The 17332-nt window shown below is 36.1% G+C and overlaps 1 protein-coding gene and 1 pseudogene across 1 annotated transcript in view; one reads left to right on the top strand and one right to left on the bottom strand.

Annotated features, from left to right (window-relative positions):
• LOC120604563 (L-lactate dehydrogenase C chain-like) overlaps positions 1-17332 on the bottom strand; it is a 46542-nt gene that overhangs the window by 11695 nt on the left and 17515 nt on the right. The window contains exons 5-8 of the mRNA XM_039865417.1: positions 15511-15684; positions 13463-13580; positions 6463-6586; positions 4181-4261 (exon numbers count right to left, since the gene is read on the bottom strand). Of these exons, the coding sequence (XP_039721351.1) occupies positions 4181-4261; positions 6463-6586; positions 13463-13580; positions 15511-15684 (497 nt within the window). The remainder of the gene's footprint in view (positions 1-4180; positions 4262-6462; positions 6587-13462; positions 13581-15510; positions 15685-17332) is intronic.
• Positions 4342-8029, top strand: LOC120604503 (WW domain-binding protein 2-like; annotated as a pseudogene).

Genomic DNA, 17332 nt, shown 5'->3' with positions numbered 1-17332 from the left:
TACTTTATTCTAATTAATGGAAATCCAAAGCCAAGCACTTTGAATTTGAGACTAGATTGTAACTGATTAGCCTAGAAATCTAAACTGTATCACAAAGAAAAAGCTGTGGTTTAATGAGATGCCAATGCTTTGAGTATACTCTGAATTATTCAGAGATTGGAGCAGTATGGAATGGAATTATGCAGCATTGATAAAATTATCTTTAAAAGATCGTTTTAAAAATATACTGTAAGCCTGGTAGCAATGAGCACACCCAGCACCCAGACTTTGGTTTAATACAATTATAAACCAAATAAATTATTTTTATTAGTTTTATAATACAATTATAAACCTAATAAAAGGAACCAGGCTCCTTGGGAGAAAGGTTGATTCAAGCTAAAAATATACAAAATGAAGAAGCCAAAACATAGTGCCAGAAAGTAAGGAAGTGCTCAAAACAAAAACCCTGTGTTAATGGGGTATGTCAAAGAGACACAGTAGCCAACTAAATGAGCTCCCAATGGCCAAAGCTGGGACAATCTGAGACACAAAATAAATATGTATTGGGTTATAACCCAAAATATAAAATAAAATCAGTGAGTCCATACTACTAACAAATGACTGGATAGGGAAAAACAAATCTATGCAGAAGAATGCCACATAAGTTATGTAGATACTGAAGAGGGAGCATAACTCCCCACTCTTTAAGTGTGGCTTGCACCCAAGGACTTCCAAAGAGCACAGTATGGAAAGGGGAGGGAGTGGTAACTTACAGAGAGAAAACCATAACTTCTAGAAAAAGAAGCCCACTCTGGTGGAACAATTAAAAAGGGCACCTGTTCCTCAGGGTTAAGTAAGATAGGGCCCCCACTCACCCTCTTGAACTGGACACGACCTGCACAACCATATACGATGACCTTGCCTCCAACCAAGGAAACCTTGGTTAACCCTATGGCACAGAGCATATAACTTACTTTTTATTTTTTTTATTTTTTATTATTTTTTTTTTAGGCGAGGCAACCCTTGGTTGACCTCACAGAGTGCAAGGACCTTGTCATCTTACAATCCTTTATTTTTTTATTTATTTTTTATGCCTACAACACCTGGTCTTCCTAGGTATAACTTACTTTTAATAAGAGGCTGATTGCACAGGCCATACCAACCTATCCAGTTCCTATAATGGAGATCTTATTGTGATGAATGGTCTCTTCTGAATTTCTTAACACTTGACAGTCGCCATCTTGGAAAACTAATAGAGAAAAAACTGTAAAGCTACTTTCAGATTAGGAATTGGTCTGTAGTGAGAGGGGGCATAGAAAGACCTCCTGGGATCCAGTGGGGAAGGAGGTGGCTTCAGGCACAACAGGGAATGACAAAAATAAATGTCAAAAAAAAGCCTAGTAGTTTCCTGCCAGCAGCCCATCAATCAGGAGGCAAACCAAGGGGAAGAGGATATACAGGTAAGAGGGAATGAAGGAAGGATAGGGGGCTGCTCCACCAAAGACAAGATTACATCCAGGATGGCTCTTCCTTTCCTCCCCACCCTCGTTTACACCCTCCCCCACCCCAGCTCTCAGCTCCAGGACTAAGGTCTGAGTCCACAGGTCCAGGGCCAAGGACTAGCAGGCACAAGGTACCTCTGGCCACACTCATACGGAAGAAGCCCTGAGTGGGCTGCATGCCGCTCAGAAGGGACACAGAGCCATCCTCCGGCAAAAGAAATTCTCTCCCGCAGTGTCCACTCTCCGGCTAGACCACAGGACTCCTGCAACCCAGCTCATGACCACTCACTCAAGAGGTAGAGGGAGAATGAAGGAAAGCTAGGTGAGGTCCAAGAAGAAAAACAGTCATTTACAGAGTCTGTGCAAGCCGTGCCCTTCTGGTGAGGCCTCGTGGAGGACTAGCACACCTGGCGCAGTGTGCATGCACCAGCACCTGCTCCCTGTCACCTGCGCACCAGCCAACGGGTTCAGGGTTCTGTATTTGGCGGGCTTCAAAGAGGCTCCCTGGGCTCCAAGCACAGGAGGTACAGCAGGCACAATGAACCACAGAGCCTCAGCTATCAAAAGGAGTGCCGCTTTCCCAGAACGCATCCACCAGAGAGCCCAAGTACATTTATTTTTAACCAAACCTTGTCTGGATATATCCGGTAAGGGCTTTTGACATTTGACTGGGAATCTTTCACCAGGGCTGTAGGAGAAAGAGACCTCAGAGCTACTTTTTACCACCCACGAACGTGAGCTGAAGCAGAAAAAAAATTTAAAAGCCCTCTCTATGCAATGGAGATTTTTAAATAAGATACAAAATCCTAAGAATTTAATCAGTGCAGTGCTATAAGTGGAAGGGAAAGCTCAACTCATTGTTTATGAAGTCATTAAGTGTAGAACCCAAATCCCGCTCTCATCCCTTAGTCTGCGATAAGCCGATGTTTCCATGGTCTCTTCTCCCACTGTGTTCCACCTAATTAACTGTTTTCTAACTCATTTATGAATCATTAACACATAATACACATCTGACAAATTATTGTATAAAATGTAGAGCAGTGTTTCTCAACCTTTTTTTTTTCATTATCTCTCCCTCAAGAGCCTTTTTAGACATTTTCCCACAACCGTTCAGCTTTCTCTCCCAACCCCCAACCTCCGCCCAATTGTGAATTAAATATTAAGGAATAAGATGATTTTGTCTGGTTAGGGTTGAGCTTTGAAGAGCCAAACCCTTGTAATATCTAATTTTTTTCACACACACACCCCCGAAAAAACAATTTTCACCCTCTTGGGGGCAATATTGCCCCCCACTGAGAATACATGATATAAATCAGTTTAACATCCTAGAATATTCCCTGTAGAAACTATTTTACAGCCTTTCAATCTCTGCCAGGATTTTCGAAAATGAAGTTTAATTTGATGTACAAAAGGGAGCTTAAAAAAAAAAACAATGCAAAATCCACAGAAGACTCTCCTTTCCCCTATTCTACCTAAACTCCCTCTCATGACTATAGTTTGTACAGAGATTTAAAAAAAAAAAGAACAAAATAATAGGAAACTAATCATGTTCAGTAGCAGATGACTAGAATGAAAGCTATTCAGATAGCAAGAATAACAGAGGGTGAGCTGTGACTCTCTGACCAAATGGGTGCACTTGCAACTGGAGCCCTGCAAATCCCCAGGGCCTGCATATCTGCCTTCTGATTTTTCCCACTGGTCTAATATAATTGGCCCTGGTTTCTTACTTTTTGTTTCATTGTATATTTCCTATAGCTGTGTTAAATTCTTTGTAGAATCAAGGAAATACGTATATACATATATGTCATGTATGTATTTGTATATATAAATCAAAAGAAACACATGTACTCCTACCCTGGACACCAAGAGGGAGCTACCAATTGGCTGTTATCAAGCATTCATCAATCAATTAGTTGATGTACTCTAAATACTCGCTGTGAGATACTTGAGGGCAGAAATCATGTAATATTGACCTCATAACCACAGCACAAAGAATAATAGTTTCCTGAATGAATGCCCTAGACTATGGTCTAAGCTCCCTGTATAGTATTTCAACAGAGAAACCAAATAAACAATTTGAATTTATATGAATTGGTATAATACTTGCAGGGTTGAAGATATTTCATTAAAAATTTTTTATACCATAAAGTTATATTTCTATTTTCCTTCTGATATCCATGGTCTTAAAAGTACTTAATCAAGATTATAGACATATGAAGCTAACGAAGCAATATCAAGTGAATATGCTGGTGCCCTAAGGGAAAGCAGCATGAGATGAAATTTCAATATTAGAAAAAAATTGCTTGTTGTTTTTAAGAATCTTAAGTTCTATATTATAATAATTATACATATTCTTTGAAACCTAAAGGCAACTCTTACATTTATGACATACCTCAGAAGTATAACTTACATCTGTGCAAACTGGGTATCATTAGAATATAGTTATAAGAGATTCATAAAGAGGAGAAATATCCTCTTTCTAGCCTTGAGAAACTGGAGTTATACTGTAAGTCACCAACATGTTTTTATTTTTTACAGATCAGATGAAAATACTTTCAAAATGTAAAATATACAGTCTGTTATGTTGTTTTATAACAGTGGAACATTAAAAGGCTTTAAAATACCAGGTCTTTTTGGACATTCCAAAGTGTGTTTGCACTCTTCTTAAAAAGGGCCTCCTCCACAGAATTCAAGTTAACTTTCACAATATCTGAGACACCATTTTGCCCCAAGATACAAGGGATACTGAGAAAGATTTCTTCTTTTATTCCATATAAGCCCTGAAAGGCAAAATTATGTAATTGTTCAGTAACCTGATACAGAAAAGCAGCTATGCAAGAGAGCTTCAGTATAAGAGTATACTGGAGAGACTACGGAGCACAAGAATCACTCAGAGGGTAGTGGAGTGATCGTCAACAATATCAGGAGCATCCTAATGTCCTATAACTGTGTGTAACTTAAGCTCAAGTGACATAAAAAATGTGCCAGAGGCCTCAAAGGGACCAAGAAAGGCACTGTCTACCCCTTACCAGGTCATCCTTCTGTCCAAGGGAAAGGATGCCATGCAGTCCCTAATGATTTCATTTTATCTGATGAAGAACTGTGAAATCAAGTACCCTGTGTTTGGCATAAACTACGTCAAGAGAGCAATGACATCTGAAGCAAGAAGTGGCTGAAAAGGCTCTGCTTTGTACAAGCTAGTCTTTACACCAGGGGGCGCCATTGAGTTTGGACAATGGATGCTACAGGTGGCATCTCAAGTCTTCAGAGGTGCAGCTTCCAATGGAACCTATGGGTACTCTTTCATGTCCATCGGGCCCCCACGATTGCCAATGGAATGTACCCCTTCCCTCTTGGCTACCTCCATCCACCGCCACCACTGGACTTCTATCATGGACTTCTCATGATGGACAGGAACCATGGAATAGGTGCAGTCATAGCCCTAATGTTCCCTACACTCCTGTAGCTCAATCCAAGGACACAGAAGCAGCTGCCAGAGCCTTTTAAAACTTGGGCAATCCACACAAGGCCTACGTGCTCATAAACAAGCCTCTGCCTCCTCCCTACTATCCTTTGGACAATAAGAAGACCCAGTAGACCCCTCGTACCTCTCTGCCTCCACCACTTATTGCTCTTTCCTACACCGCCCTTTGGGGTTGAGTCTAGAGTTAGAGGAGGCAATGGGATGGTCTTCTTCCTCCAGGTCTGATTATAAACAGTTACCAAGAACTAGCATTCAGGGAAGGGAGAGGCCCCTTGACTCTGGCATGATACCTCCCAGCTTCCCATGATAGCTCAGAACTCATAGGCGCTACTCAGCCAAGTTTTCCTCTCACCACTTCTGGGGCTTTCCTCAGGAGCTCAGAGTATGCCCCTTGCTCCTGTCTCACTACAGTCACCCACAGAGGGACTCTCTGGCCACCTCCTCCACTGAAGTCCAGTTGCCTCATTTTTGTAGCTACTTTATAGTCAACCTCATGAGCTCAACCACACGTCTTCCTCTGAGGGCCCCCTGCCAGGCTGCACTCACATTCACTCCAATTTGGTCCATGCCTAACCACGAAAGGCCACTGCCCCACCAGACTATCAGCCCACATTCTATTCCAAGCCTAGCTCCAGCTCCAGTTACACTCACCTACCCTTCATTTTCTTGTCCTTGGTCATTCTGTTGCAACCTCTGTGTAACTTTTGAAGCTTTAACATGAACTTCCAGGGGTTGGGTGGCATCAGGAACAAGGCCACTGTGGTTGCAGAACAAAGTCCTCTACTTTCCTGCCAGTGTTTCGGGAATTTGTTTCCCTCTACTTTCTGTCTTCCTTCTAGAAGGAGCTTCTCAGACTAGAATGTATGTCCATCCCATCATGCCACTTGGGGGCTGCTGGGTGGGCTGGAAACAAGGGCCCTGATCCCTGGGGCCTGGCTCAATGTACTGACCATGACCTAACGCCATCCCTTCAGCCTACCCTCTTCCTTTCTGTGGTCTGACCCTGCTTGCTTCTCCAGCTTCATGATGCGCCTTCCTTTGCTCCCTCTGCTCTCTACATTTTAACAACTGACCTTTTTCTTTGATCCTCAAGTGCTCTCTACTTATATCTACCTCAGCTCCTATGCACCTGTGTTCCCTCTGCTTGGAATATTAGTCCAGCCTTCCAAATTAACTCTTACTCAGATTAGATCACATTTTACTTCCTTGGAAAGACTTCCCTAACCACCACACATGTCTCCTTCTCAGAAGAGTTAAATTCTTTTCTTATATACTCTTAGCACTTTTTAATTTTTCATCAAACGTAATTTGTTATTATGTATTTTCTTTTGTAATTGTTTTATTAAGTTCATTTCTTTCATTAAATTGTGAAGTCAGGGCCTCTATTTTGTTTACCATTATATCCTCAACATCTTGTATAATGCCTAGCACATAGTAAGGACTCAACAAATAATAAAGGAACAGGAAATATTAAATAAAGATTCAATTTAAGCCTACCTTAACCATAGTGGAAACTGGATGTACTCTCCTGAGATTTTTCAAAATTGATCCTACCAGATCTGCCACAGATAGGCCAATAGCCCAAGAGGTATACCCCTTCAGCTTGATAATCTCATAGGCACTACAGTTTTAGAAAGTAAGAAAATCAAGTTAATGAGAAGTCAACTCAGACAAAATAATATTTTTCTAGAATCCATTTTAAAGCAACCTACATATCAATGCCACGCCATTAAAATTTTCTGAGATTTCTTCTACAAATTATTTATGAATAGGCAATATGGGTTGTTATACTACTCTTATAAACTTTATTATTCACTTTAAGTAACAATTCACCCTTTTTTAATCATATGTACCACTCAAGTGAAATAAAATTAGTTTTAAACTTTTTGTATGATTGCTTAAATTTCCAAACATAGAATCTGATCCCCTTAAAAGTTAACATATACATCTCGCTAACCACTTAAAATTGATTCTAGGGTGTAATGTATATAAGTCATGTGCATATATTTTTCCTAAGAATATATCATTAATAATATATGAAAATATGGAAAAATGTTCATGATATCTTTTCAAAGGAAAACAGCATAGTCCTAAACATTACGCAATTTCTTATCTCAGGCTTGTAAAAAACATAATATATTTTTATGAGAACTTTAGAATTGCATCAATCCACCACGTTATAAATAGTGACTTTTTTGAGTGACAGGCTCACAGATGATATTCTTCTTTATATTTTCTTAAATTTTCTTGTTTTCTGCAATAAAATATTTTTGCATTACCACCAACAGGGGCCTTGGGTTTGGATTGACAGTCAAACTCAAAGAACAAAGAGGTTTTAACAAAGCACTGAGTTTTATTTAATTTTGAGAAAAGGATCCAGACAGGAAAAACAGAATGAACAGCATCAATATTTGTATCTGATGGTCCTGCAACCACCTATGCAGAGTTTCGAGGTACCAGAACTACACACAACACACTTGGTTGCAAAAGATAAGGCTGATGTATAAATGGACCGCCTTAGCACACATAAGTTGGGCCTGGACTGTACTTATTGTGGTGTGCTGTGATTTAACTGTCAATCCAGAACCAGGGCACCATTGAATCCATGAAGATTGGTGTCAAAATTAGGATTAGCTTTCAGACTCTCATTTCAATACAACCAAGACTCTGTGGGGTATGTAAAAGGAAAAGGAGAGGAAGTGATCAATTAACTGATGGTATATAAGTTGAAGAAAACTCTGCATTAGATAACTGGGAACAAAACTTATCAGTAGAATCTAGATTACAGATTTATCCTCCCAGGAATTAACAAAATGGCTTGAGAAAAAAAATGAAGGTTGAGAAGAAAATGGCTAAAACCATAATCCTTCAGCTGCTATTAACCATCCTAATAAAAATAAAACTGCTGGTGTAAAAGGACGGCTAAAGGGAGCAAATAGAACAAGTACTTTTAAGGTTGATATTTTAATACAAAAACTGATTCATATTGTAAACTAAATGCTCAGTTGGGAACCTGGAAGGAAATCCTATTAAATATCCTATTAATCCTAAAAAAAAAAAAAAATCAGAGACTATGCTATAAAAGAATTGAGTAGTTTTTAGATAAATACTAGCAGTATCCTGAGGATTCTTTATAATTATAGATCCTCTGGTAAATGACCAAGAGTCAAATAATTTAATTTTGGCTACTGCATTGTTGAGAGGACTAAATAGAATGAATACTGATCTGTAATGTGTTACAGTATTTGGTATTCAAATCACATAGAACTTCAGTGGGAAATGCAATCTTAATCATTATTCTCTTAGAGCAACAGTGTTTCAAATTAAGAAAGAACTAATATTTCCTGTGGTATAATTATTGGGGAGAGAAAAGACTAAAACTGTGATATCCCTACAAGAAACAGATGGGCTGCTCCATGACATTTGGAAACCAGCATTGGCTAAAATACAGTCCTTAGTTGGCTGGGTTATGGCTGTGCCTCCAGATCAGGTAGATTCCTACATTTACTGGGAAATGGCCTCTAATGGCACCTATAACATAATAAGGGACATTTTTATTGAGGACAGGAAATGATACAGTAACAGTAACATATGTTTTATTTGCTAGGCATCCATTTAATCTCTCTTCAAAGCTATTTGATGTAACAAAGGGTTTGTAAATTCCCTTAAGGAAATTTAAAAAAATAAAACATAAACATAATAATAACAATTACAAAACTGAAAAGATATTTTGAGAAATTGACCTAAAACTTCCAGTTAATGTAATCTCTATGGAAACAGTTTATCCAGAAGAGAAAATAAATTTGCTTTAGAGATATTAAACACAATTAGATATGTCTATCAATACCTTTAAAAACATACATGTGATATTAAATAAAAAAGGAAAATAAGATAATCCAATTACTTAAGAATTACCCTGTGAGGGATTCTAGTTACCTGTTGGATCTTATAGACCCTTACAGTTATACTAGCTTGTCTTTTTCTGTATATAGAACACTAAAGATATGTTTGTCAAATGAACTCTGAGGAATATATGATCCAAAGATAATCACCCAGCTCATGGAGCGGTATCATGGGTAAAGGGTTAACATGGTATGGACTCTTTCCAAAAAAGCAAGAATATCCAGAAAGAGGACCTTGAGTTTGCTTTTGCACAAAACAGTTTTCTAGACCTAAAAAAAAAAAAATTAGTTAAGCAATGGACAATTGTGGGAAGATGGCAAAGTAGGAATCACCAGAAATCTATCTTCCTACCTAGATAATAATTACACTACCAGAATCTGTCTGATATAACTATTTTGGAGCTCTGATGTCTTTTGAAGGCTTGAAACTTCCAGGGGAAGGCTTATATGGTAAATTGTGGTTAATTTCAACCAATTTAAGCTCTTAGCATAGTAGCAGCTACCCATTCCCATGCCCTCTCACTCCCAAGCAGGCAACTATGCATATGTTCCCAAAGCAGCTTGCTTACAGCCTGCAAAAAGGACCCTATCCTCCAAATATCAGGGGTCTGTGTTCTAATGGCTGATTGCTGCTTCTGATGACAGAGGTGCAGGAATCACTGTTGTAGCACCTCCCACCAACTATTGCAAGGCCTTCATCCTCTGGCTAACATGACCTCCAGGAAATGTAAAAGGCAAGCACCCTCCCCTCAATTTGTTTTTCTCTCTTTCCTCTTTTGGGAGCTGGAAATAAAGACTAGAACATACAAAAGCAATTGCATACAGGAAAAAACAAAACAAAACAGAAAGTAACCATGCATGCCCAGAGAAAGGCACAGGCTCAGAAATGACCTAAAAGAACTTAAGATACACTGATCCTTGGCACAGAGACAGACTTTAACAATCGAAAAATAATAACAGCAGCAACAGCAAACTCTGGGGAAGGAAGAGAATCTGATTTGCAAAGTTACCACATTTACTGAATTCAAATGCACAGTTTTCAACAAAAAAAAGCATACAAATAAATAGGAAAGTATGGCCCATTCAAAGAAGAAAAAATAAATCAATAGGAACTGTCCCTGAAAAAGACCTGATGGCAGTTATACCAGACAGACTTTAAAACAACTGTCTTAAAGATGTTCAAATAACTAAAGAAAGATGTGGAGAAAATCAAGAAAATGATAAATGAACAAAATGAAAATATCTATGAAGAAACAGAAAACCTAAAAAGAAACCCCCCACTCCAAAAATTCTAGAACCGAAAAGCACCAGTCACGTGTCACAAAACAGCATTTAGGCCGATGGGCCACATATACAATGGTAGTCCCATAAGATTATAATGGACCTGAAAAATTCCCATCATCTAATGAAATCGTAGCTGTGGTCACAGCACAATGCATTATTCATGGGTTTGTGGTAATACTGGTTTAAACAAACCTGCTGTGTTGACAGTTACATAAAAGTATAATACATACAATTATGTTTAGTACATAAAAAATGATAATAAATGACTATGTTACTGGTTCGTGTATTTACTATTCTATACTTTTTATCATTAGAAAGTGCTCTTTCTACTTATAAAAAAAAACAAACAAACACAAGTTTGCCGTAAAACAGTAGGCTGTGTTATACCAGCAGTGGCCTCCTACATTTCCTGTTCACCATGTCTCTTGACTGCATCATTTTCTTTTGTGTTTAATTTAATATCACGTTGATTTGTACACTAACATGCTGTACAGGCTTGTAGCCTAAGGGCAATAGGCTATACCATATAGACTACACGTGTAGTAGTGTAGTATCATCTAGGTTTGTGTAAGTACACTCTACGATGTTCTCAAAATGACAAAATCATCTAACAATGCATTTCTCAGAATGTATTTTCATTGTTAAGCAACACGTGACTGTAATTGAAATGAAAAACTCACTAGAGGGATTCTAAGAGTAGTCAAAATCAGAGACAGAAAATGTTGTTTGTCAGGGCCTGGGGAGAGGGGGAAATCGGATTGTTGCACAGGTATGGAGTTTCAGTTTTACAAGATGAAAGAGATACAAAATGGATGGTGGTGATGGTTACATAACATTATGAATGCTTTTAATACCAGTCTACCATACACTTAAAAATGATTAAAGATGGTAATTTTATGTTATGTGTATCGTATCACAATAAAAAATTGGAAAAAAGAAAATACATAGATTAGTTAAGATAAATGTTAAATATTAACCATAATAGAACTAGGTTATCAGCATTGTATATTATGTTAACCTTTGATCTGTGCATTGCACCAGGACTAAAAGACTGAGCAAACATGCAGATCCTGAGGACTATGCAACAAGAACTATGTTAAAAAGTGTTAGGAGAGGATATAAAAAAGAGGCCACATCAAGACTGAAAACAAAAACTGTTGGGAAACAACACTAATCATCAGAGAAGTTCAAATTAAAATCACACAGATATCACCTCACACTTGTCAGAGTGGCTATCACCAATAAATCAACAAAGAACAAGTGGTGAGGATGTGGAGAAAAGGGAATTCTTATGCCCTGTTGGTGGGACTGCGAATGGATGAAGCCACTATGAAAAACACTATGGAGGTTCCTCAAAAAATTAAAAAAGGAATTACCTTATGACCCAGCAATTCCAATTCTGGGCATTTATCCTAAAAAATCCAAAATACTAATTTGAAAAAAAACATATGCATCCCTATGTTCGTTGCAGCATTATTTACAATAGCCTAGATATGGAAGCAACCTAAGCATCCATCAATAGACTACTGGATAAAAAACATGTGAAACATATATACAATAAAATATTACTTGGCCATTAAAAAAATGAAATCTTACCATTTGCAACAACATGGATGGATCTAAAGGGTATTATGCTAAGTGAAATAAGTCAGACAGAAAATACAAATACATATGATTTCACTTACATGTGAAGTCTAAAAACAAAATAAACAAATGAAACAGAAACAGACTCAAAGATACAGCAAACTTATGGTTGCCAGATGGGAGAGGGTTGGGGGACGGGGTGAAAAGGCAAAGGGATTAAGAAAGACAAATTGGCAGTTACAAAACAGTCACAGAGATGTAAAGTAGAGCAAAGAGAATATAATTCAATAATATTGTAATAACTGTGCACGGTGCCAGGTGGATACCAAACTTACAGGGAGGGATCACTTCGTAAGTTCTATAAATGTCTAACCACTATGATGTACACCTGAAACTAATATAAAATAATATTGAATGTCAACTGTAATTGGGAAAAAAAATATTGGGAAACAAAGGCAGCATCTTTCCTATGATGGAGTATTCTGCCCTTTTCCTTTGCAACTGAGTGTGCCCCACATAGTGACAGGGCCTGAAAGCTATACCTAAGCATTTGTAATACCTCCTAAAGAAAATGCTAATAGTCTATACTGTGTTTTCTGTCCAGTATCCTTTCACCAAGCTTGACAAACTTAATGCTAGGTTAAAACCTATTATGTCCTATTAATTTGATAGTCTGAACTTCAAACCACTATTGATAGCCATGTTCTTTATTTTTTTTAATTGTGGTAAAAGTTGCCATTTTACCCATTTTAAGCATACAGGTTCAATGGCAGTAAGTACATAAACACTGTTGTACAACTATTACCATGATCTTCTCTAGAACTTTTTCATTTTCCCAAACTGAAACTCTGCACACATTAAAGTGATCATGTGCTTTCAAGATCAGGAAATAATTTTTCCTACTAAAAGTCATTTAGAAAATAAAAACTTAACCATAATCACTTTTTTTTAAATATTGTGACTTTTTAGTCTCTGCACTAAATCTTACACATTTTAATATAGTTGTTATCATAAATACACTACATTACAACTTGAGCTTTTGTAAATTTTGTAAATATTTTGTAAATTTTGTAAATATTTTGGTTTAGAATATCCAAAAGTGACTTTTAATATCTATAACTTCTACTAATATATAACTTGCCTAAAGCATGAAAAAGAATCATGTGTGCTGTTTAGGCTGATGTATACTGAGTCAGACACTTCATTTATAAGTAAATCTAGTTACCTTCTGATCATCTGCATTAGCTTTGTGTTTTTTTTCCACAAGTCATTTGATGAACATTTAAGTTCTAGTTGCTGTTCTAAGCATTTTACACATAGTGACTCATTTAATCTTTATAATAGCCCTCCTAAGGGTGGGCTCTATTATTATCCCAATATTAAAGACTTGGAAACTGAGCTTTTGAAATTTTAAATAACTTCCCATTATCACACCACTAATAAATGATGAAGCCAGGTTTCAAACCTGGACAACCTGGTTCCAAATTCCAAGCTCATAATCACTTGCTAATTACCCTTAAATTCATATAAGCTCTTGTGAAGTACATTTTCTTTTTGAAAAGTACCCCCTAAATAAAGTTCTGTAGGATATAAGTCTGAATTTGAGGACTTTTCAGAAGGTTAGTTATCTCACACACATAAAAAAGATTAACTATATATTTTTGTCTGTGAAATTTGTTCTTAAGACTTATTATTAATGCATTAAGAAATTGCATGAATACTGTTACCTTTCAACAACTTGTTTGTGGATATTTTTCCATTGGTCCTTGTCTGAATCAGTTCCTAATTCAGGGTCTAGAGTTTTCAGAGCAACACCAGCAACATTCACTCCACTCCATAAGGGCACTAAAATAAATAAACAAACAAACAAACAAACACACACACACACACACCGCCCCCTCAGAATGAACTCTTCTTCCTAGTACTGCATCAGTTATTTGAGTTTAGTAATTTTTTAAATAAAATTAGGTTACTACCTTATGCCATATATAAAAATAAGTTTCAAACAGACAGAAAAAGGAAAATGTAAAAAATAAAATTATAAGTGTTAGAAAAATATGTAATAGAATTTATATATAATTATGTGATATAGGAGGCATTTTAAAGAAAGGTGTAAGTACAGAATCCACAAAGAAAAGAATGGTTAAGAAAAGATAAAATATTATAAGTAATGAAGGATAGAGCAACAAATTAATACCATACTTATCAACAGTAACAAAGAACTGAGGGAGAATAACTGTTAACCTAGAATATCATACCCAGTTAAACTGTCACTCAAGAATGAGGTGACAGTAAAACACTCACATAAAAGCGCTGACAGGATATACTCCAGGAAGAAAGAATTAAAGGAGTTAGATACGGAAAATAAAGATAAGCAATAAAATTGGCAAACATGTTCAAAAATTAAAACAGGTATTGACTACTCAAATAACAATAATTATAACTAGTTTGGGGGATATAAAAATAGGATGAACCAGAGAAGTGGTTAACAATTACATATACGACAGGAAGAAGGTGATCAAATACATTCCAAGGTCTTTGTATTGTTTCCCCCAAAAAATAAAGACATGAATTATTTTGAGGTCAAGTATGAATGCTAAAATTTATAGGCAACCACTTACAAAGTAAGTGTATAATCCAAAGTTTGGATGAAATTAAAGAAAGTTTAATTAATTCAACAGAAAACAGGAAAAGAGAAAAGAAACACTAAATCTCACTAAATAGAATACTAAATGTATTCGAATTAATACTAATCAGAATACACTACTTTGTTTTAAAATAAAATAATGGAATATTAAATGTGAGAAATTAAAACATATCTAGGAAAATTATTTTTAATAACTTTCAGGAGGAAAAGCTGAGTTAAGACAATAACACAAGCCAACGGGGTCAAATTAAGACACTGGTCAAAGAACTATTTGTCCAAGTCAAATCAAAAATATTTATTATACTACAACTCTCATAGTTTAAAGAAAAGGGAAGGGGTCATTAAATGCTTTGAATAAATGAATGAATGATTGAAAGAATGAGCAAATGGTCCCTATCCTCAATGGGTTTATTGCCATAACAAAAAGAAGATTTACACACACGACACAATTAAAGAACACTGTAAGAAGTATAAAGTTCTAATTGCGCAGCAGAGCTTAAATGTTTAAGCTAAGAAAAGAAAACGGTTGCTGTGGCCTAAGTAATAATATTTAAATCACATATTATACAAATTTATTTATATGAAAGTCTGGAATAAATAAATCTATAGAGTTAGAAAATAAATTGGCAGTTGCTTGGGATTAGGCTAGAAGTGAGTGCAAAAGTCGAAGTTTATTTTGGGGATGATGAAAATGTTCTATAATTAGATTGTAGTAATGACTGTACAACTCTGTGAATATACTAAAAACCAGTGAATTATATACTTTAAATGGGTGAATTTTATGGTATATGAATTATATCTTAATAACCCTGTTTAAAAACAACAATAAATGAAAGTGCTCCAGATAAAAGAAACACTCATTGACATTTAAAACAGCTCCATGCACAATGTATGAGTGGTAACTAAATCAATGGAGCAGAAGACTAAAAGTAAAGAAACAGAAAGATAGATACACCAGGGAAATACGAATAACATAAAAGTTGCATAGTTATATTAGTATCAGATAAAAAAGACAGTTATCCAAATAAACTTAATAAAAAAAAAAGAAAAAAGAAGACACTTCAAAGAAAATAAAAATCATCAGAGATGAACACTGTCATTACATAATGATAATAGGTTCATACTAACCACTAGAATCACCATGTTCTCCAATAATCCAACCATGGCAGCTAGTGGGATGGACACCCAACTTCTCTCCAATTAGGTAACGAAAACGGGCAGAGTCTAGATTACAACCACTTCCAATTACACGAGTGGCAGGTAAGCCACTTAGCTTCCAGACCACATATGTCAAAATATCCACTAGGAAGAACAATTTCTTGTTAGAAAAAGATTTATAGTAACTTCATTTTACAATTTGCTTTTCTGAATGGATCAAATGTCTTAAGAGTAAAATACAGATTCATTACGGAGTTCTAAGTAAAGCAATCAACAAAGAACCATGGATAATTGCTCATATAAGTTTTAAAAGGTTAAATTATTCACTATCGCAATTTTAAAACAAAAAAATTATCTTTTGAGATAATGTATGTGCCTATCTATTTAACAATCAGTTAGTTAATTCTACCTTCTTAAGATTACCCAGATTTTTCCTCTCCATCACCACAGCCTTATCTAAGCTATCAGCATCTCCTACCTAGGATAAAGCCACATGCATACCCCAGCACTGTCTGCAGGTGTATGCATGCTCAAGAAAAACACAAGAAGATCCCAAACGCTAGCTCTGTCTGACCTTGAAGTTCTATGCAAGCAGGAAATGAAGGATAAGGAACAGCTGTAAACTGGCTGGCTAAGTGTTGAAGGCATGCTGCAACACAGACGTAGCAAAAACTGGGGGATACTTTTTGGTTCAACATTTAAGGAAAGTTCTGTCCAACTGTTAGCTTATCACTAAACAAAAAGAACTGATGTCTGCAGCCAGGCACAACAAAGAATACAGAATTAGTTCATAAAAGTCATGAAACAAATAAATGACAATTACAACAAGCATCAACAAAGGAGGGAAAATCAGATTTACGGTTTTCATATTATAATATTTTTAATGTCCAGTTTTCAACAAAACCTTATGAGGCATGAAAGAAAACAAGGAAGTATGGACCATTCACAGGAAACAAAGCAATAGAAACTGTCCTTTAGGAAGCCAAATTATTGAACAACTAACCTATCTACAAGTCCACTATTTCTTCTACCTTCCCAATTTGCTGTTGAACCCCTCTACTAAATTTTCGTTTAACTTTTCAACTTCAGAATTTCTATTTAGTTCCTTTTTATAATTTCTGTCTACATATTAATATTCACTATTTGGTGAGACAGCAGTCTCATATGTCCTTTACTTCTTTAGACATGGTTTGCTTTAGCTCTTCAAACATTTTTAAAATAGTTGATTTGAAGTATCTGTCTGGAGAATCGGTGTTCAGTGACTCTGACTAGAACTTCCAGAACAAAGTTGAATAGCAGTGGTGAAATCTGGCATCTTTGTCTTACTTGATCTTAGCAGGGAGAAATCTTTCAATCTTTCACCGATGAGTATGACGCTAGCTGTGGGTTTTTCATAAATAGCTTTTATCAGGTTGGAGAAATTTCCTTCTATACATAATTTACTAAAAGAGTCTTTTTTAAAATCCTGATTAGGTACTGAATTTTGTTGAATACTTTTTCTGCATCTATTAACCCTTTTATCATTATATTCTTTTTTTTGTCTCTAATAATAATTTTTGTGTTAAAGTCTAATTTCTCTGTTATCAGTATGAAATGTCTTTTTCCATCTTTTTACTTTCAACTTATTTGTGTCTTTAAATCCAAAGTGAGCTACTTGCAACTAGGCAAGAAAAAGAAATAAAAGGTGTCCAAATTGATAAGGAAGAAGTAAAACTCTATTAGAAGACAACATAATCCTATATATAAAAAATCCTAAAGAATCCACAAAAACTATTAGAGATAATAAATGAAT

The sequence above is a fragment of the Pteropus medius genome, unplaced genomic scaffold (genome assembly GCF_902729225.1).
Source record: "Pteropus medius unplaced genomic scaffold, Ma_sr-lr_union100, whole genome shotgun sequence".
In the NCBI taxonomy this organism is placed as follows: domain Eukaryota; kingdom Metazoa; phylum Chordata; class Mammalia; order Chiroptera; family Pteropodidae; genus Pteropus; species Pteropus medius.
This window is presented reverse-complemented; position numbering and strand designations above follow the sequence as displayed.